The 22646-nt window shown below is 44.5% G+C and overlaps 1 protein-coding gene across 3 annotated transcripts in view; it reads right to left on the bottom strand.

Moving 5' to 3' along the window:
• Positions 1 to 22646, bottom strand: part of LOC109858627 (POU domain, class 6, transcription factor 1) — a 122594-nt gene that overhangs the window by 97076 nt on the left and 2872 nt on the right. For all 3 annotated transcript variants that reach the window (XM_020436073.1, XM_020436074.1, XM_020436075.1), the window contains exon 2: positions 12852 to 13147. In XM_020436073.1, coding sequence (XP_020291662.1) covers positions 12852 to 13118 — 267 coding nt within the window. In that variant the 5' untranslated portion in view covers positions 13119 to 13147. The remainder of the gene's footprint in view (positions 1 to 12851; positions 13148 to 22646) is intronic.

Below are 22646 nucleotides of genomic sequence, written 5' to 3'. Positions count from 1 at the left end.
AATTATTTTTGTGCTAGTACACACACACACACGCGCGCGCGCGCGTGGCGCTCTTCGACGATTATTTACCTCGTCTATAAAATAGTTCGTAGATGCTGTCAGATGCAGAAAAATTATACGTGAGGTTTTATCAAGATTTTTATAATTTATCGACTAGTCGTTAAAACGCGAAACAGCATCATGTGATCAACATTAATAAATATTCCATTTTACTCGCAAAATTGCTGACATTTTGCCTTTTTACCGAGAACCAATGTTTAATATTTTTATATTATTCGTCGTTATAGTTTTAGTAAAAAAAAGAAAAAATTAAAAAAAAAAACAAAAAAAAAATACGTCGGCGACTGTCCACTGATTTGCGGATTTTCTTTCTGCTACAACTAACTCGCGTACGTTCGCAACTCCGTTCTGCGAAATGCTTCAATTAGCACATTACGTCAGAACGTTACATGTGTGCGCGCGGTCGGTCGCGCGTTTAGTCGAGACACATCCAGACGGAATTTCTTATTATAATACTTGAGAAACAAGTCGGAGATTTTCCCATTACCCCGCCGCGCCGCGTACGATCGAACATCTCGCGCACGCACCCGAGAGAACGATCGATTCGCAAGAAGCGTTCGCATCGCGGGTACACTAACTAAGGATTCCCTGAAACGTTTCTTCCGACGATTCCCAACCGATTCACAAAGCGGTCTGAGGAATTCCCTTACGAGCACTAGAAACAGTTATATCTCCAGCAACAGGCACGAACAGGGAAGAATGGTTCGATTACTTGCGTCTGATCGAAGAAATAGCTCTCGCTACATACGCTTGCGTAATAATCTGTAATTTCGCGGAGAATTCATGAACATATTTCGTCGCGATACTTGTAACTTCACACGGAATGCTGTAATAAATTTCTATTTTTTTTTTTTTTTTAACGCAGATGTCGGCGCGAAATATTAAAATATTAATAAATGAGTATATAATTTTCATCACAAAAATTTTTTTTGAGGAAAGAGGAAAAGAATAGAGGCACAATATAATTACAAATATGTGTAACTACAATTTTAGTAGTAGGTTAAATAAACATTCTTAAATGCTTATTTGTTATATAATAAATGTCTTTCACCCTCTTGCGAATAAATATAAGGAAATAGTAATTTTGCTACGTAAGTAATCTAGGCAATTTTCTCGATGCGTACGTCCGTAAGAGACGAAGAAAGGATAGGTTGAAATTACGGATGTTTACCGTATGCGTCCATCCTCGGCGTGGCGAGGAGAAGGACGGCAAAATGCGAGGCAGAGGACGCGAGAGCAGGCCGCGTGAATGCAAGGGAGCAAGGTGTTAGTCCGCACGGAATTTCCTACGCTTGATGCCGGATACGAGGCTTAATTGCACCGCCGCACAATGTAAATATGCCGCGTCAGTTAACCGCCGTCTGTCCACGTACACGCACGCGCGTAGCACGCACGCGCGCGTGAACGAAACCGACCACTCTGTCATCCGCGGTAATGCTAGTGTGTCATCGCTCATCCGACGCATTATCGTTCGCAATGAACTCTTCTTCCTTACGGCCGCGTCTTCCTTGTTTCGCGATATGTGTTGCGCACATGTGTCTCTTCTCGCGTTTAATGACTGATTTCTCGACTGCGCGTCTCTTATACGGAGAGATCGGTCGCTTTATAAGTCGCGCTTCTTTACGGAACGATGCATCACGCTGTTGCGTCACATACATCTCTCGGCGTTACGTGTTCGCGATTAAAAAAAACGATTGTTTTGTTCGGACACAAGACCCGCTCTAACGGGTGTGACAAAAAAAAAATAACACAATCTCCGCTCAAAATAATAAAAATGATAAAATTATCGGAATTTCGCATTTAATCGAAAGGAAGACCTGGGTGCTCGGAGTGAGCGAAATTTCTTCGGCTAACTCGTATTATTTTAGAGCTTCGAGAATGTCCGTTACTTCGCGTAAATCCAAGCCATCCGAACCCCGGGTATTCCTCTTTTCCTTTCCACGAGGCACCGATAGAGAAACGCAAACAGTATGCACGGTGACCTCGCCGTAGGAAGTTTCTAATCCCTGTGGCGGGCTAACGTTCAAATCTACCATGAGCTCGCCCAGCGGATAGTTACACCTCGGTCCAGAGATACAGGTAATGCCTGTTTACAGATATCGAGGCAAACATTAATACAGAGTAGTCTCGGCGCACACCGGAGGATTATATTATTCTTGGGCAGCCGAACGGTCACTAACTTCGCAATGAAATTCATCCTCCAGGCACGAAGATTGTTTCCATATTTGTTCTCTGTTACGTAACGAACGCCCCGCAACAACCATAAATGGATTCAAACGCGATAACGAAGCTAATTCACAAATTAATTCTATTATTTATTAACGTTGATATTCGATCGACATTTTTGCAAAGCCACGAGAAAATTTATTGGCCATATCCTGTTTTTTATCAGCGCAACATTGTGCGCTCCGTGCTCTTGATTTTTTGTTTTTGTTTTTGTTTTTTTTTTTTTCAAATTGTCAATTTGTTACAATACAGACGCGTTTGATAGATTCAAATTAATATTTTTGATCTCACAATTTAAAAGAAAGCTTACGTTTCCTTTTGCGGTCATTATTATACGGATAGTGATATATTGAATTCGCGCAATTATAGAAATTGTTTTTTGTTTTTATATATTGCATTCTAAAGCTTCAATTATTGTTTCGCAAAAAAAAATAAGACATTCGATGCGTTTCTTGAGTTTTCCGGAAAAACGCCGTCAACAAACGAGAAATTCACGGCGAATATTTCCGGACGTCAACTATTTCTTATCATTCGTCTTCCATCCCTTCGTGTGTGGGAGAGACGAAGGATCGACGGTGACAGTCGCTCGCTGAAGAGCGACTGTGCGGCACCGACGCGACGCACACTCGTACAGTATCATCCCTTTCAACCCTGTACTTAGGGTGACCATCTCATTTATATAGTAAAACAGAGTCGCGCAATGGTGAAGCAGGGACGGGAGTTGAGTTTGTTTGTCGAGTAAACGTTTGCCGACGACACCGCCGGACACTGGTGCCTGGCTCGCTCTGGTACAAGTCTGTCCGTACCACTGGAGGAGGAGGGTGTAGGGTGGTGGGAAAGGGGTGGGGATTTAATACCATCTCCCAGGATGAACAGTGGTGGTCAAATAACTTTGCCAAGTGATTCCCTGCGACGGTATTAATGTGTCTAGCCCCTTCGGATTTCTGCTCCATCGCGAAATGTCGATAATCTCTGGATGGTATCTTTCGTAGGTCATCAAACGAGCTCATCGGTTCGACAGTTACAAATTACATTGGTCTACCGTCCCTTTCTCTCTCTTTCTCTCTCTCTCTCTCTCTCTCTACTCACAAATCATTTTTTTTACTTTACGAAATCTCGACTAAACATTTTCTTTATCTATAATCCACGGCAATTTCTATCTTTTTTTTCTTTTCTTTTTCATTTTTTCACACGTACTCGATCGTGTACTTTCAAAAGCGATTGTTTGACGCGCGCGAAAACACGCGATAAGATCGTTGTGTTTGACGTTTCTAAGATACGTGGCGCAAAGTTTAAACACGCATGACGGGCTGCGAATTCAAGATTCCATTCGTCTTACTCCAAGATCCAAACATCAAGGTCGTAAATCCATCAATAAATCCCTGCGCCCTCCTCGCGGTGACCACATTTGCTTAGGGATAAGAAGCAAAGACAAGCATACGGGGGCGGAGGTGTAAGTCTGTAGGGCAGTGAGGAATGGCTCGGTCTAGCGGGCCTTTAGCCCCGGCTTAGCATGTACTGGAAACACCATCCCCTATCCTTCGTGTCGGGGCCAAGTTATACCCGCAAACAGTCGTACATTAGTGCCTGCAGGAGTCCTGCAGGATTTATAAGGGGCGCCCGCGGGCGCACGGGAGGCTATGCGGCCGTCTCCCGATGGTTAAAACTGGAAGAGACGAGGTACGGGCGCGGGCATAGGAAACCGGGAAGATGCGAGAGGAGGTCAGTTCGTGGAAGAAAGAGACAGACGGGTATCTAGATAGAGAGTGGTATTTTGATTCGTTGTTCGATCAAATATATATAACGAGTTCATCGATCTTTTACAAGTTCTCGCAATATTATTCTTCGTCTGATCCAAATCGCGCTTCGTACAAGCAAGCGCAGGTGTTTTCCAACGCAACCTTCCGTTTGGCGATTCTCACGTCTTATCGACATCTCACGAGACCGAGATAAACGAGAGACGAGAACTCATTCTGACATTAGCGAGTCAAAGCGTAACCGCTCCCCGCTTTTCTCCTTCCTCCTCGACTATGTCGAAGTGTTTCCTCCTCTCCCGGTTTCCGCGCTTTAACAAGCAATTGGCACACGCCAGAAACGGACGAAACACCAGCGACGAGCTTAAACTCGCTTCTGGAGTCTCTAAGAGTTCCATTCGGTACGTGAGCACGTCGCCAGAGGGTTGGATCGACTCCGCGAGCAAACCGGAGAGGAGCAGGAAGGAGGTAAAGGGGTTCGGTCAGGGCCGGCCAGCGAAGAGAGAGAGAGAGAGAGAGAACGGGGCGGTGGGTGGTGTAGCCAGTGGTCAGCACACTTGGCCGACCCTACTTCGCTAACTAGTTTAATGATATATGTTGAGCTACAAGCGCCTTGATTAATCGTTAACTAATGTTGGACCTCGTAGTGCAGCAGTACCAGCACCATCGCCGGGCCAGCACCGTGGCACGCCGAGGGATGGGTTGGGGTTGGGACGTGGGTGGCGCGGAAGACAGGAAGGGCGAAGGTTTCTACCGCAGCAGTCTTTACCCCTCGTCGAATCTACTGCTCGTGAACTCGAGCGTGGCCAAACAGAAATCTAATCTCACTCAACGTATAATTTGATTTACGACTCGCGACCGCGCTGTAACGAAAGGAGAGAGAAAAAAAAAGAGAGAAACGTTTGATGGAGGAAAGAGAAAGGAAAGAAGAAAGAAACGCGGGGCCAGTTCTTCAAGGCGTTGATGCAATTTGTTGGAGTGTCCGTCGTTCTTGAAGGAAAGGGATTTCCGAGAGGGAGCGGGTCCGTACGCAAATTTACGTCTCGCGAGAGACGTCCCGAAACCCTCCTCAGCCTCCTCGAATTGAATTAACTCGGCGTCTTCTCCCCGTCCATATTCCTGAGCTCCGCACGTGGAACATTGGTCATCCCTAATTCGCTTATGGCCCTCGATCAATTAAGTCGTCGGCCATTCGCGCAAATCCCAGTGACCTCCCCCCTCTCCCCCTCTATTCTAGACGTCGTGTACTTGCTTCAAGATAAAGCTCCCGCCGGCGCATTACAACCAGGGGCGCGCGGGTTTCTCAAGCGCGTGTAAATCCGTGAGTGTCTGTCTTGCGCGCGCGTGTTGTGTGTTGTGCGTATAATTTTATCTCAATATCGAAATAGGCTCGTTCGTCTTGGACGTTGAGATCTTGAACCAAATTGCTACGTCCAAATTGCTATTGCGCGCAAACTTCTCTAGAATTTAATACAGTAATCACTGATTGAAAAAAAAAAGACGACGCGTGTGAAAAAAATTTGTGGAAACTTCAGAAACGTCGAACACGCAAGGAACTTGCATTGATCATAGCCGATCACACGACGCGAGCGTATATTGAACAAATGCGACTACTAACGTATCGCGTTACGTGAATGTTTCGCGTGGCGAGGTGTAACGGGGAGGGGGAGAGGGTGGGCCTCAGGGATGCAAGACACCGTGAAATTACCAGCAGAGTCTCCCATCCCCGGAGGGGTGGGTGGGCGGCGGAACGGACTCTGTCCACTCTGCGCCCTAGGAACCGCCGTCCAGGCGGGTATTTGTCTTGTCTCCTTGTTTATGAGATCCAACATTGTTATTTGGCACCGCACCGGGGAGTTCTCGGTGCCGCGCAGCCGGTAGTTTCCGGCGAGTTTCCTACTTTAAAAGGCCGCGTCCCGGTACGCGATTACGGTCTGACTTATCCGCGGTTCTTCCCGTCCCGCGATCGTCTTTAATCAAGGTCCGCCCGGACACTCGCGAGATACGATTAAACTTCGCCCCAACAACGTTAGCCAATGTAAAGTTTGGTCTTTCCGACTAGAGATTGTATGGAATCGTTTTTCTTTTTTGCGTAAATATAAGAAGAGAGAGAGAGAGAGAGAGAGAGAGAGAAAGAGAGAAAAAAAAGAGAGAGAAAGAGAAAGACAATGTATGTAATTTTGGCGCACAATTAAAAATTTCAACTGAACTTCCGAAATCCCAGAATCAGCGCGCCGAAAATATTTTTAATAACAAACCGTATCAGCTCGGAAATACTCCCCGGAGAGTATTATCGTTAACTCAGGCCGCATTTTCAATTTAAATTGTAATCGCGGCGCCTTATCGTAAGCGTAATACGTTCTTGATTGCACGAACATCGAACTGGTTCGGACAATGGTACCGGCTAAGCGAATTGCAATCACGTCGCGTGGTGCTTAGCGCTGCTCGTCGCAAGATACTGTTTTAAATCAATCGTAATAACGCTCTCTTTATCTCTCTCTCGTATCCAGATTATTTTGGTTTTAACGTGTAATGCACTTTTCTCTTCTTTTGTGCGCGCTTGCGTAACGCAACGTTTCGAGCATAGTTAATTAGACAATATGCCGTATTATACACGGGGATCGCATGTTAAACGACCACGAAGAAACAGAGAAGAGATGATTCTTTCTTTTATCGCGGTTGCGTATGACGCGCTTCGAAACCCGTCCGCGGGTTTCGTTTGATCGCCTGACGCGGCAAATGCGAGCGAATTAAATCTGTTAAAATCATATTATATTCGCTGTTCAAAGTGCGCGCGATAAACGCGTTTGTCACAAAAACTCGCGAGCGAGGGTTTACATCTCTCGCAATGTAACAGGAGGAGGCGCAAGAGGAGGAGGAAGAGGAAGAGACTCGGGGAATCGTATCAGAGTGGAGATTGAACGAATGACACCGTGAGCAAATTTCCGCGATCGGTAGAACAGCGAAAGCGAGCGTCACCCTCAAAGAGCGTCCGGCAATTAATTTTACAAGGGCGCAAAAGGAAGCAAAAAGTAAACAACCCCGGCGTGCATCCCGGGGTCCATCGTCGCGACGATGGGTTTTATATCTCCGCTAGTTGTCAGGCCAACGAGTTCTGCCTCGTTGGCCACCGCGTATAATGTCCACCGTCAATATAAGCTGTCGGATGCTTTTTCCTAAATTGACAGATTTTCAATTTAATCAAGTTCCAATCTAATGGAAAAATGCCCGATCTATCGGTCGCGCGAGTAGGTGCGCGCGCGCATACGAAAGCGTGGCGTTCGTGAACATACGTGTGTATATGTGTGTGTGTGCGCGCGCGCGCAGTAGTATGTGTGTGTATAGGTGTGTGCCGACGGGGATGACGTACACACTGAGAGAATGTATGGCCGACGCGCGCGCGGAGGGGCCAGATTGAAATAATACTTTTATGTTTAATCGCAATCGAGGAGCCTGCCCGGCGACGACGCGGAACCACCCGCCGATCTCCGAGATTAATCTATTGATAAACATTCCATCACTCCGCGAATACCATGTGAGAGAAATAGACGAGCCATCGGGCAATAGAATATCTCGGGCCGTTTTATTCTTTTTACTTCTTCTACTTTTTTTTTTTTTATTTTTTTTATTTTTTATTTTTTGTTTTAGTCTTCTCTTTGCCACCCATTTCCACGTTCGTCGTTCTGACCGCGTTGCTTTACAGACGGTCGCTCGTCAAACGTGCGTTTTTATTAGCTAAATCTTTCGCGACTGCCAAGTTATTATTATGCGTCATAAAACCCGTGGATTTGCCGATAGACAAATGAAAAACGCGATGCGTTCTTTGGTTTTTTTTTTAAGTAGCCGGGACGCGCGATTTGTCTTATCTACCGTATAGCTCGCGTATAGATAATAGGCGTGTAATTGTTTCGTAACACACACGGTAAATTATGCAGAGATTGTTTTCCTCGAATTATATAGAAGAATCACTCTACGACCGTAGATTCTTTTCCTTCTCTCCGCGTCGATAGAGAAAAACCCGCCGCAAAACCACAGCTATTACATATCGAGCGAATATTATTACGTTGAATGTAAACAAAGCCCATAAGCCCGCGCGCGATAACCGGATTCTTCATGGTCGATCAAGGCTCAGGCATCTCGGCCGCGCGTCAAAAGCTGACCGCGCGAGATGACTTCTCGCCGGATTCTAATCGGGAGACCGAGGTGGGCGCGCGGGGTTCCCGAGGGTCTACGAACAATAATCATAATAATTGTGAAATCCGATCGAAATGCAATTTGAGTTCGGTCGGAATGAGCCACCGAGGTAATGAGATCCGATCCGCTGGGTGTTCGCGCGAGCGCGCGCGCGCACGGCGGCTCTCCCTCGGATCGTTTGCCTTCAATCACTTTCTTGACAGATGCATTTACGGCCGGGACCGGTGGCCATCAAGCCGGAATGCGCCTTAAGGCTGGTTACCGCGTATCGATCCATCGGTCAACGCGCCGGATTCAGCTACGTGAAATTTGCGTCTTCGAGCGGGTAGTACAGGGAGTATCTGGGATAGAGAGTCGCTGCGCTTCCGCGCAAAGCCGTAAGCTGATGTAGATGGTCTGGCGGCTTCTCTCGTGTGACCGACGAAATCTTCGGTACCACGAAACGGGAGAATATTCGTGACGACGCATCCGTTGGTCGTTTAACGGTTTCCGGTGGCTCGCAGATGTGTTCGTGAGATACGCAAGTATTTGCATACAGATGCACATTACTGCGGTCTTCGCGACCCTGCAAAGGACCGCCGCTCGATCCGTTCCGCGTTTTCGCTTCTCCAGACATTGTGTGTGTTTGCGCGCGTTACTCTTACATTATACATTACTTGTGTGTACAACTCTCGAAATAGCGTTCAACGATCTTCTCACTTTTTGTCACGCGATAGTTTGATGTATCTTCGCTCTAAAAATGTAAAATTTACCGCGCGCAAATGTTTTTTTTTTTTTCTTGTTCCTTTCCGTCCAGGATCCGATATAGTTCAATTGTGCGAAACAATCTTGCGCGTATCTCGCGAAACCTTGAAGGTGCTCTGCGCTTCTTTACATCCTTGTACTTATTTGGCGTCGCGGAATATCCATTATTCTCTCCCAAGAAAGAGAGATATTCTGCAATTAAGAGGAATGGCTAATGGCACTGAGGGGATCGTTAAGAAATGCCGCGTTCAAAGGTCTAATAATTTATGATCGTCGAACAGAAGTTCCGAGCGACTCTGTGTGGAACGTCCTCCCTCCCTCCCCCCTTACGCGAGTGAACTCATCGCGCCTGATGAAATCGCGGATAAATTATTCGGCTGATATAACCGCGCGCGCGTCTTCGCGTCGCGCGTCGATCGATCCCGCAAAGAGCGCGCGAGATTTATTCCCCGTTCCCGATCCCCAGAAAATTGACAGCGGAGGATAGAAAGAGGGGAGACAACTCGGCAACAGTCGCGGAGGAATTACGCGCGTAAGCACGGAGACAATGATCGATCGCGCGCCTTCTTTCGCTGTCCGCTCCAAAAGCGCGCGGACAACGGCATTATCCGCCTCTCGCTGCATAGTGCAGCAAGAGGAGGATACAATTTTTTTTTTTTTTTTTTGTTTTTGCCGAGCGCGAATAAAACACATCCTCGTTCTTTTGCGCGTAAATTGCACGCTCCCTTCTCAGACGCGCGCCCGGCATTAAGTCCGTGCGTGGAGTCCGGGGCGTGTATCCCCGCCGCGTTTGCCAAGGGGATAATAGTGTAATGGATGGACAGGGACAACGAGCCAACGCGGATGAGAACTGCCGCGTTTTCGAGACTCGGGTATCTCTCGACGCTCTCTGTCGTCGAGCGTCCAGTGCCGCGTTGCTCTCTTTTTGTTACTTAATTGGCGTCATTGTCGAATTCTTCGTAGCCTTTAATTCTTTCTCTCATACACGAAGAATATACCACACATATGACTTGTGTCGCGGCAATTAAGATCGTAAAGTGATGGATCAACAGCGCGCACTTAATTGTATTATTATATCAATGAAAACGAAGTCTGTGCGTGACGACGGAAATTGTCCGCGTTAAATTGCGACAATTTTGTTACTCTTGTATCAATAATAATTTTCTACCGTGATATTTCCGCGTCGAGATATGTATATATATATATATATCACGCATTTTACTTGTATATATGCGCACTGTATATATATGCAATTCAAATAACAAAATTCTATTACAATACCGCGTTTACGAAGTTAACAAAAGAATAATTTTTTTTCGAGAACTTTCGATGATAAGTGAGAATTAATTGTTCTCAAAGAAAAATGAACACGTTGGCGACTAAGCGTTATATCCTCCTTGGAACGCTTGTTTGCGCAAGTTTCCCTATTCGCTAGTCCGATGTGCAAGCATCGAACAAAACTGGTCCTCGCTCGTCGAAGCGAGTAAGCTACGTGCAAATATTTTCCGCCTTTACGATCGTAGCCGGAGAAGTCAGGATTCCCTCGTAATACTTTATCGCCTCGTTCTAACTACCGCGCGTCGCACAGCGCGACTACTACTAGTTTTCATTACACGAAAAAGAATTAACGTCGCACTTATCAGTTTCATTAATACGGTGCTTGCTCACCTCGGGGGCTGCAATTCCCGCTGATTGAAGGAGTCCCACCCTAATTTTTACGCGCGTCTCATCTCCTCTCGCACCTCTCTCTCTCTCCTCGCGATTAAGCGTTGTATCACGAATCCCAATAAATTCACGTAGTAACAACGTAATTACATAAAGGACGATTTGTAGCGTGTGCGTTTCGAAATTATTAATCGAGATTTAATCGAGGAGCGAGTCAAAACGCGTATGATAGTTACTGCGATAGTTACTTCTCGTAGTTGTAATCTGGAAATCTGTGCAACACGCACCGTCGCGCAAAAATTGCGTACCGTTGCGCAAACCGTTAGAAACTTCAAACGTTTTGCATCTTCAAATTTTCTCACGCTTTGAAATACGTGTCAAGTTTTACATATATATACATATACACACATACATATATATATATATATATATATATATATATATATATACATATATACTTACATATATATTAATATAGATATTGTGACATAACGTCTCGACGTCTGTCACGATACATGAATAAATTATAAACACTCGAGTACTCTTGTCTGTTAAAAATAATGTGCTTAGACTGTCGATATTTACATATTAACGACAGTATTTTTTATCTCCGTTTATTTTTTCGCAACCGTTTCTAATCAGATGCTATAAAATATGTCACCCGCAAACGCAATGAACAACCGGACTAACGACTTTCTTTGGAAATAATTATAATTAAGACGCATACGTGTCTCTCTGCACCGCGGACGTTAAATAAGAAATTTGTTTCGCGCACTGTCTAAATCTCTCGCGATTGTGTTATGTAATTCAATTTGCGGTTGGTCAGCGATTTTTCGCACGTACACGCAGAGAGACGGATAAGTTGCGTAATTTCGTGATCTAAATCGACGTATGTACGTGCGAAAATCAGTCAGCGGTTTATTGATTCGTCTGTGATCATCTAAACTCGATGTGTATTACGAAGCTGAATTCTGTCACATGAATTTCGTGGCGCGCGATTTAGAACATGCACACATTACGCAATCTGACGCGAAACCAACGCGAGAGAACGCCCATCGTCTGCGTGATTCTCGTGTCAAGTCGTTTGATACGCTTTGTTTTGTACGTTAATCGTATATAATACAGGTCAGAGAGAGAGACCATTGGCCGATTTAGGTTGAGATGCGGCCTGGTAGCTACTTAACCGCACAATTGGTTGTCATTGACACACAAAACATGTAACGAGTGTGACGATCGTTCCGACCGTCGTACACTTCACCATTGCCGTAAGCGTTGCCTCGAACGCTTTTCAGCCGAGATCGTAAATCGAGCGATCATTTAAGTGTGCCGATCATAAGTAGACCAACAACATGTTTGCGTAATATAATAATTGCAAAAAAATATCGAATTATTACACAGTAAAAAATCGTGCGTCAAAATGTAGAACTTTTCTTGTGTTACGACGTTTTGATTATTACTTCAATGTAAAATTAACATAATACTGATATGTTATTATTTTTTTAATCTTTTCACGTGTTAAATTTATGTTAACTTCACAAATTAACATTTTTTGCATGTCATTTAAAAATGGAATATTGTTTAAGTGCTTTTAACACAATAATTTCAATTAATCTAGATGTCTCAAAGTCAATTTAACATACTAAAAAAATTTTAAAAATCTGTGGCCACATTGTACAAACTAAAATGTTTTATTAACATTTCTTACGAGTTACTGTAACTACTGTTTTGTGTAATTTTAATTATTTTATATGTTATTTTTACATCACGCTTACAGTCAAAATAACAAATATAAATGTAAAATATTGTGTCAAGTATTTGACTTTACTAGTTTGTCAATAAGTGACTCACAACGAATAAGTTATTTTAACGTAAAATTTAGAGTGGACCTCCTGGNACATGCAAAAAATGTTAAAATTACAATTTTTTTTTACTGTGTATCTCTCTGTTAAATTTCATCGAGTCGCAACATTTGTACCACGTCAAAAAAAATTTTTTTTTTCCATATAGTTGATTTTTAAATGATTAAAAAAAAAAAAAAAACGATCGCTCGAATATTTTCAAAACTCGATCGTGTCGTCGAGTTTGCGATGTGTATGTACGGTTTTGACGTAACCGCGTCTTCTGTGCGCAAAACTTCACTTCTGAAAACGGACAATCGAAAGCAGTCAGCCGACGTCAATAATCGTTGAGTGAGATTTCTGCACTTACCTCGCTCTTGAGATTCAATGGCACATCGCAGGGGGCGTCCAGCTCTGCCTCCGCTTTCACCTGATGAGACAGCATACTGTGGCTGTGCCGGGGCGGTACGGCGGTCGCCAGCATGTTGGAATGCTGCAGATGCTGAAGACGAGGCTGGAGATGGGACTGGTGGTGATAAGGCGGCGACAATTGGGTGTTCAGAGTGCGAAGATCAGCTGGCGGGGAAGCGGGCGCAGCGGTACTGCTCTGTTCCTCCTCGGCCGAACCCTCCGCCATGTCAGCCTTGCATCCCGGGGACTCGTAATCTGCAAATCGACCAAAACTCTCTGAGGACCGCTCTAATAGCGGCCGCGCAGCAGCCTCCAGCACGACGCAATCCCATTATAGCGCGAATATAATTCGCGCGTTTCAACTCAATAGCGCGAGACACGGTCGCGCGTTACTAACATGATAATCCCGCATGATATTTCCGAGTTTTCGGATTGACGCAGGAGAGTATAAATTTCATAAATATATATATAAATCAAACAGAGAGAGCGCGCATATGTTTTCCATTTCGAGATACAAGCGCAGAATAATTACCCACATATACACACACACACATATATATATTTCGTTATAACGTATTAATTAAATTAGATAATTAATTAAATTAGTATATTTAATTAGTATTAATTAAATTAGATAATTAATTAATTACCCACATATTTCGCGCGGAGTGATAAACGATATGGCCACTCGTGACCGCAAGAAATGGAACAGCTGGATGTATTCAATTCGTCTTTTTTTTATTTATTCTTAACGAAGAACAGACATCGGCGATTTGTAGCGAGAGATAAGAAAGCTTTTAGAGGATATATCGATATATCGCACAGAGAGCATCGATATCAAGTGTTTTTCGAGGATCGGGATGATTAAACGACGACACGCAACAAACAAGATCCTAATTAAACGGGCGCAACATGCGGGATCGGCATCAGCCGTATCGAACGCGCGCAGCTGTTAAGAATGCAGACACTGAAATTTAGAAGGAGGCCCGTTCATCTTCCGACTTCAAAGCAAAAACGGTTCGGTCGGGCGCATCTCATCGGGTGAGGGGAGGAGGATGCGCCGCGACGCGAGAGGCGCCGAGAGCGTGTTCCAGAATAAAATCTCGCTCGGCTGTACGCGCGCGCCCAAGCACATCCCGCGGTTTATCCGCCTAATTATTTTTATCTAAGCGTTCAGTTAGTAAGAATTCAAGGGCAATGAAATCACTCCCGTCTGGACACACTGCCTCCCTCACTGTTTCACGCCTACTACTCCCTCCTCTTCTCTTTCTTCATCCAAGCCCGCGCCCGTCATCATCCGTCTCTCTCGTCGCGCCGTTCGTCGTATACTTGGTGAACGCAACTAATAACATCTGCTTCTATTTTTGCGCTGGCCCGAGTCCAGCGCGCTTTACTTTTTAAAAGCCGCGCGCGCCTATGACGAACGGCTGGATGGATCATCGAGCGGAAGCCCGGGCGTGAGACGCGAGGGACCCCGGGAGTGAAACGAGCCGGTTATTCTGGACAAATTATTGTCAAAGGGCGAGAAAACACCTTCTGCCTGCGCAGAGCTACTTTGTTCCTCATAAAAGGCGTTTTATAATGGCCATCGTAAAAATATTTGATGCCGTGCTTTAAAACGGCGCCGTGTTTATAATAAAAGCGCTAGGTCGTTCGGCGCCAAATAGACCGCTCACAAGTGCAAACTCGGGGTGTTAATGTCGCGCCCCCGTTCCCCTATAAATACATAGACGTATTTGATACGTGTGTCATGACGTGGTGTGTTTCGCTCGGCGACAATCAACGGCAAGTTTGCTGCTGTCCGAGGAAACGCCGAGATGATTGAACAAAATCGGCGGAGAACATGTGTCTTTTCCCGACGAGGCCACAGTCTACCGCCGATTGCCGTACGGCTTTGAACTCTCAAGTGATTTACGCCACGCTTCGCGGACGACTGGGAAATGAAAAAAAAAAAAAAAATGAACGGAGGGGAATTTATCTTGAAGTGTCTGCTCGACATTCTGCACCTGTTTCGGCATTTTATCCTTACCGCAAGTCTTTTCATTGGGTTCAAGCACGCACGCAGTCATCCTGAACAGAGGTATCTCGGAGAACGATATGCGGATCGAAAAATTTTACCAACAAAAATAAACTCTATAGAGATTTTTCTCTTTTTAATTTAAAAATCTAAAAAATATACAACATTTCTTTCCGCGTGCGATATAGTTTCTCTATTTCTTTCTGTTATATTATTTTTCTGTTTCTTATTGCATCATGGACTACAACTCATTGTTGAAAAACAATATTTATTATATTCTAATAACATTCTTTGTATTTATCGCAAAATCAATTAAAGCGGCAAAATATAAGCCGGCTCAGAATGTAGACTGCGACTAGACGAAGAGATCGCATGCGATATAGTTTCTCTATTTCTTTCTGTTATATTATTTTTCTGTTTCTTATTGCATCATGGACTACAACTCATTGTTGAAAAACAATATTTATTATATTCTAATAACATTCTTTGTATTTATCGCAAAATCAATTAAAGCGGCAAAATATAAGCCGGCTCAGAATGTAGACTGCGACTAGACGAAGAGATCGCATCGATCATCGCCACGAGGCATTAATTTACGCAACGTGCAACGAGAAGAGGAGCTTTACCGCTAATTAAACTGATTAATAAGCATTACTTGATTTTTATGTCACGGGAGCAAGTGCCAATAAAGGACGGGACGTAAAACTAAATTCCTATCGTCTCGAAGACCTGAAATTGTCATGTGGCAATAAGATAATTTTATCCACAGACGTATATGTAGCGCTTGTGTTTTAAAAATCAGAAAAATCGATTATTATTATTATTTTTTTTTTATACATGCAAGGTATAGCTCGAAATCTTTCCCGCGTAAAGATCGTCCGGTGTTCGATCTACGAGAACATTTTTCGCGCTCCAAGAAGATGCGCCATCTCGATTCAGGGATTCACACACGTAAAACACATCTTTTTTCCGTTTGCCAGTCATTAATTCCCGTTCGAATCATATTAATCGCTGTAGGGCAGCGCTCGTAAAATTACTAGACGCTTTAACCACTGGCTGTCCAAACCGAATTCGTCCGCAGCGATTATTATATCGCGTCCTGAGGTCTAATGCCGGGTATTCCGAAAGCTAGCCAATTAGTATCGTCGATTTGGATGCTTTAATGAGAGTGCGGTTTCATTAGCGTATCGCATCGCCCTCACGGTTCGTGATTCGTAAAATAGAAGAGAAATTCTTAACCGGACGAAGATATTCGCGAATGATTATAGCGCGATCGTTCAAACGTCACCATACTGACCGACCTGTTTGAAAATTGGTACCTTCGTCGTTGGTGCGACCTTGAAAAATGCGCTCCTCGCGATCGAGATCGCATAAATCTCTCGAAAAAAAGGGGAAGACACCGTACCCGTAGGGGAGAGGGGGGCATCTTCTCAAAATGTTGGATGCAGAAATTAATCGCAACAATTTTTTATCTGTTATATTCTAAACTACTCCTCCTCATCATCAACCGTTTTTTCGATTGTCGATTTTTCGCGCGATCGAGTTTTGTTTTTCGAAAAACAAAAATTAATGACGATTTCTTCGCCGTCGTGTCGCAACTCTCTTTCGCTGATTGTCGCGTCGCAATTTTATTCTGTAACGGCGGGAATAGTTTCGCTGAGCAAACGAACCGAACGGTGAAAGTCCATTTAATGGGGGGGGGGAGGGGGGCGTGCGATTATTAATACGCCAAGGCGATTGATATGAGAATCACTTGAGATTTCTCCGGAGGGCAATTAAAACGGGCGCATTACGCTGTGATGTCACCCGTTGCGTTCGTGTCCGCAACGAAGAGGACACGTTCTCAAGGATTGAAAGTCAACCACCTTTCATTCTTGGCTTCGGGCGACATCAACCGTTTCCCCGATTTTGTCGCGTTCGCGCACTTTTCACTCTGTCCCTTTTTCTCACGCCAGTCACCCTACGTCGGTCTTCACTACGGTCGTCCCCTCTTAGCCCGCGGCGCGCATCGCCATTTTGCATTACAGTTCTATAGTCGACATCTCCGGTTGACGACGACAACAAACAACGACCACGACGACCACGACCACGACGACGACGACGACGACGACGACGACGACGACGACAACGACGTGAAGGCAGCGTCAGCGGCAGCGTACAATTAAGGGGTTGATTGATGTTAATTCAAAGGGTAATTAAGAATGTTGCGCATAAAAATACGGTAATTTATGGTCATTGGGGATAATTATATGTTGACCAGCTTGTAATTGCAAGCGCTCCGTGGCCTATAGCGCGCTGTTCAGGGATTGCGGGCAACAGAGCGCTACCTAGTGCGAGACGCGTGTGTGCGTGTTCACAGGCGGACTTCTTTAGAGCGTGTGCGGGCGGAGGGATATATACGGTCTCAGATCGCGGCTTATTATAGGGGCCAGTAGATAAGGTGGGTTTAGAAACAACTGGGCGCCTCTGGCCAGCAGCTAGTTTCCTACGTAGCCGCCGACATTCTCCTCGCTTGGTACCGACGCCGCTCCGGGCGATTGAGGCGCGTATAAACCACCTAAGCTGAGGGGGCTCTCTTGCTCGCTCTCTATCTCTTTTTCTCTCTCTCTTTCAGAGGCCGGTTCGCGATTTACGAGGCCGATTCCCGACCGTTCAAGACACGGGCGCGCTGTTTTAGAATGCTAAGCCCGGTCCAATTCGTTCGCGGCGTGCCGCAGCAAGCGCGAACGCACAAATCGCGCGTCTGGGGTGCTCAAGTCCGCGCTATAAATAACCGAGCGGGGATAATCGCCATATGGCCGCGAATGCAGCGAACTACCACTGACCATTTCTTCGTAACGCCGACGATGATCGTCTTCGATTTCCTGGTACGTGTTTATCCGTCCGAGAGCTTTTCCTATCCGAGCCGCCGTATTGCGCGCCCCGTTCATTTTCAGTCTCGCTTCTCGCGAAACGAGAACGGCGCGAAGATAAACTCCTTCGCGCGTAGCAACTGTGTGGTTCACACGAATCTACGTTTGATAACTTCGCCGCAGTTTTAATTCTGACAGAGATAACAAACTGACAGATGTGATTTATTGAAAAAGAAACAAGAAAAAAAAAAACAAAAGACGTTCTTCAAGTCTCCGGTGTTATCCAGCGAAGAGAATGTAGAACACACACGGGGGAAAGAAGCGCGCGCGCGTGTGTGTGTGTGTGTGTGCGAGTACACCCTCCTACTTAAAACACAGTCGATAAAACGATCCCAGCGGGACCAGTTGGCAACCGCCTATCGCGACATTGTCCTTCGACCGAGTACGTTTTTTTTTTTTTTTTTCACGATCGCGTAATCAACCGGACGCCCTAATGGCGAGGCATGATCGTGGCTTTGTGACGTCTAACTGAGCATTAACGCTAAAGAAGACCGAGAAAGAAACCGCGCGCGCGCGCGCGCGATTGTAAACGTGCTCACGTACGCTCGATCCGGATTACCCCGATGGTACTCGCCGAGTCGAGTTCGCCGCGATCGAGGCGGTAAATGCAATATAATAAGCGCGCGATAGATTAAAACCGCTTCATGCCACCCTTCTATATGGCGGTTTTGCCCCGACAGCACGAGCGGGCATAATTAAGGCGAGCGTACAAAGAATCCCGGGCCGCATCCGTGTTGGTTAATTCGCATCGACCTTTAACTCGCATACGTACATAGGCATATCGGCTAAGGTAATGGCCGTTTCGTGCGATACCATTCTGTCAGAAATCCGAGGGGCTTTGTCCCGAGTCACGAAACGCAAGGATTAAACTGAACAGCGCGCCGTTAATGCGACTGTGCGAACGCCTCTCGTTCGAGAGACTCTCGCGCTTGCCTATACGCTTTCCAAGCGTATGCGCGTGTGTACGTGTGTAGACGCGTGTAACGCGCGCACATCGGCGAGAGTAGCCATAAATCGGCGCCAAAAGGGGTTCGGCATCATCAACGCGCGTTATCCAAGACGCGATATATTTTACGCCCTCGTCGGGCGAAAGATATGCCGCCGTTACGAAAAACATTCTGCATTATTCCGGCGAAGGTTCTTTTTCGAGCCGACGACCGGTGCGCTCAGAAATGAGTTCAGTGCACGAAAATAAAATTGCGCGCGAATAAAGATTTCTGTCAATGACGAGCGTTTCTATATTAATCCGTGTCAACTTTATAATCAGATGTGCAATTTCTCCGATTTTAAATTTAAGAAAAACGATAGTAGATATATATGTCTGTAAAACCGTTCGATATCGCGTTGTTTCTCGCGTGAATTCGGGAACAAGAAACTGTTTCGCTTCGCGCCGAAACTTGGCACCGACCAAGTTGCTTACCAAACAGCTTCGCGCCAACGCGACGTTGCCTTCAAGATGAAGCGCAGGAAGAATATTTCATGTTTTACGGCGCCGGCGTCGTTGGGGTTTTCGCCGGATAAAAAAGTGTCAGCCCGCTGGCTAAATCAGTGCGCCCCCGAGTGCATTAAACTCCGAATTACCACAAATAGAACTTTAACCGCACATGCCCATTATAATGGGCACCCCCTGCTGAAGATGTATTTACGTACTAAACCGCCTTCGTGGCTCATGCTGAGTCGTCGGAATTAACATCTGGCCCAAAACCGTGCTTGCACGGTTCATTGGATCCTTTTTTCTCGTTTTTATAAGAGCGCGCCACCGTATTCCACTCCGGAGAAGTGCTCGCCGATCGCAAGAGAAATGCTCATTACCGCTCTATCGCGCGCCAAAATTCTTTTCTTTCATTTCATTATTTATTAAAAAATAAATTGAAATTCTTATACATATATAGGAACCAGGGAGGGAAGAGAGTGTAATATATTTTTTTTTTAAGTATGCGAATCGACGGGATGAGAAAACAGTTTTATTCGAGACATTAGGATCTTCTTAACTCGGATGATATCTCTCTCCTCTGTTGGAAAAGAAAATACTCGTTGCGTGTTGGAGACAAAACGATTTTGTGAGTAGTTTTACATGCAAATTAGATCTATTAAAATATCAGAATACAGCCTTATCCAGCGTGTAAAAACACGGGCGTTGGGACAACTCTCTCCAAGCTTCAAATCGTAAGCCGCCCCGGGCTATTATGTACGTGTGCGTGCTTCTTCATGAATTATTAGAATTAATGAGTTCGCACATACATATTGCTTTCTTCCACAATGTTGCGAAGACTAATCATAAATATGCCGAGGGGAAATTTTGAAATAACAAAGGGCTCGCCTTTCGCTGCTTTATTACGGCGCTGAAATTATTAAGTTGCTAATGTATTTCATGCAAATCGTATGATTTTTTTCTTTCAAGATTTTTAAGCTCGTGCGTACAAATCGTTTCGCATACAAATAAAAAAGTTGAAAGAACATTTGCAAAAAAAAAAAAAAATAGCTCTGTTTCTCTTTGCGACGCGTATGCAGAGGCAAAAAGAGAGAGTCGAAAGAAATTTTCTGAAATGTACTTTCAGTGCGCAAGAAGCAAATAACCGTTACCATTGAGTGAAGAACGAATAGATATAGCGAATAAGTGTGTAGCGCGCATCTCACCGCCTGACACATCGAGTCTACAACGAAAAACTTTCTTACTCGGAACGATTTTCAGTTCGGATCGATAATCGATGAAGATTCTCGGACGCGGGTGTAAAGCAAGAGAGAAAGAGAGAGAGAGAGAGAGAGAGAGAGAGTTGGAAGTGGGTAAGTTGTAGAGAGAACGAAATGTTATCGTGCGCGCTGGATCGTCGGCGGGGACTGGGGATCAGGCGAAGGGAAGGTCTTGAATGGGGACGCCAACGAAGGAGAGAAGGTGGTGAGAATAAGAGGAAAGAGAACAAAAGAAAAAGAGAGAAAGAAGAAAAACGCGATGAAAAGATGTAAGAAGAGAGACGGTCGATTTGTTTTCTTGACCTCGACAACAAAAACATAGTGTATTGCGGTGATAACCAACTAATTTGTTCGAATTAATTTGTAACAAAGAAAGCTCGCGTGTCCGTGCTGTTTTTTCTTTTTCTGTAATAACACGCGTCTAATAGTTGTTAGTTTAACATACGCAATAATAAAAAAACATTTCTTCTCAACCGATTTCTTAAAATCGACTAAGACAGAATATATTATTTTCTAAGTAATATATATATATATATATTAATTTACATGTATACGCACGTAATATGTAAAAATACTACTTTACTAAATCGGCGTTGTTCAGCCGAGACGGAACACCTCGCTTTCTTTTGTGCCGTTTCCAAAGCGTCTACCCCAACGATATCGCGAGTCAAGTGTTTCCTTTGGGATTTTATGCTTTCAGCTCTCTGCGTCTGTTCCGCGACGACTCGCTCGCTCACTCAACTTCGACCGTCTCGCTTCTGCCTACGATGGCTGAAATTCAGCCGGTCTCTCTCTTCCTTCCTCCCTTCCGTCTCTCCTCTCCAACCCTCTCCTCTTTCAACCGACCCTCGGTGTTCCCGAGGCGGCAAGCAAAGAACTCTCCTACCCTCGGGCAGCTCATTTTCCACCCTCGTCACCCTTCCCGTCCACCACCGTCACCCCCTCTTCCTCTACCTCCGCCTCCTCTCCATCCCCAGTACTCACGCCGTCACTCGTAGTCACGCCGCCAACACGTGCTCCTGTTTACCTCTCCGGTCATATGGTTTGGGAGATAACGCACAACGTCGCCTTTTAATCACGAATATATTCCCCGCTGTATATTTCTATCCCAATCGAAAAAAGAAGTCCGCGAGTGTACATAGATGCATTTATACCTTTTTTTTTTTTTTTTTTTTTATCACTCGTGCAACGTTAGAGTATAACTTGTGGGCTTTAAATAAAAAATTACTCCGGAGAACTTCAACTGAGAATATGAGATGCAAATGTGAGATACATAAGTAATAGAACGATACGTCTGCAAACTCAGAATTATTGAGATTATTACTTATGAGCCATTATCAGGTCAATTATTGGTTTTTATTTCGAGAAGTTTGATGCTAATTTTTATCTCACTTAATTTAGCATACTTGACACCGAGCTCTGCTTGATTCGCCGACATAAATCAGATCGTTTCTCGCTTTATATATGTTACACTATTTTCTTCGCATTTATTACTAAATCGTGCTGTTTAAGAAACATAAATGAGAAGTATAAATAAATGATCCAAACAGGCGCGATCTCGAAAAACAAATCATTAACCAATGAATTAATTAACGGAAAAAGCAATTTTTGACTCATTTATATATATATATATATATATATATCTATTTCAAAAGATAAAAATTTCAGCTCGTTAATTATATATTAGAAGTTACGTAATAAGTTTTGTTTTTTAAATTGTTTTTTTGATAAAGAAAATACAAAAAATAACATATATAAAAAATAGAGTAATTACAGCAAATAAAATATTTCTAAAACTAGACCAACGTTATATTACTCTTGGTAATTTATAATAATTACGCGCGCGCGCGCGTGTGTGTGTGTATATAGTGCCTGTATATCTATTGCGATTCTTATCTAATATAATATCCGCGCGGAGTTGATTTCTCGCGTAATCGAAACTTGTACAAAAGGCAAAGAAGATTAAGAATCCCGCATAACCGCATTTGAGTTTACATGCTCGGCCGATTCTTAATTAGCATTTCCAGGTCACATACTCGACGTACACAGTTTGTCCGGAAAGTTCCCGGACTGATTTTTTCTAGCGCGGGTAAGCGGCGCTATCGAGCGGTCAACGCTGGAACTACTTAGTATA

Source organism: Pseudomyrmex gracilis, unplaced genomic scaffold (genome assembly GCF_002006095.1).
Source record: "Pseudomyrmex gracilis isolate BER0280 unplaced genomic scaffold, ASM200609v1 scaffold_215, whole genome shotgun sequence".
NCBI lineage: Eukaryota > Metazoa > Arthropoda > Insecta > Hymenoptera > Formicidae > Pseudomyrmex > Pseudomyrmex gracilis.
This window is presented reverse-complemented; position numbering and strand designations above follow the sequence as displayed.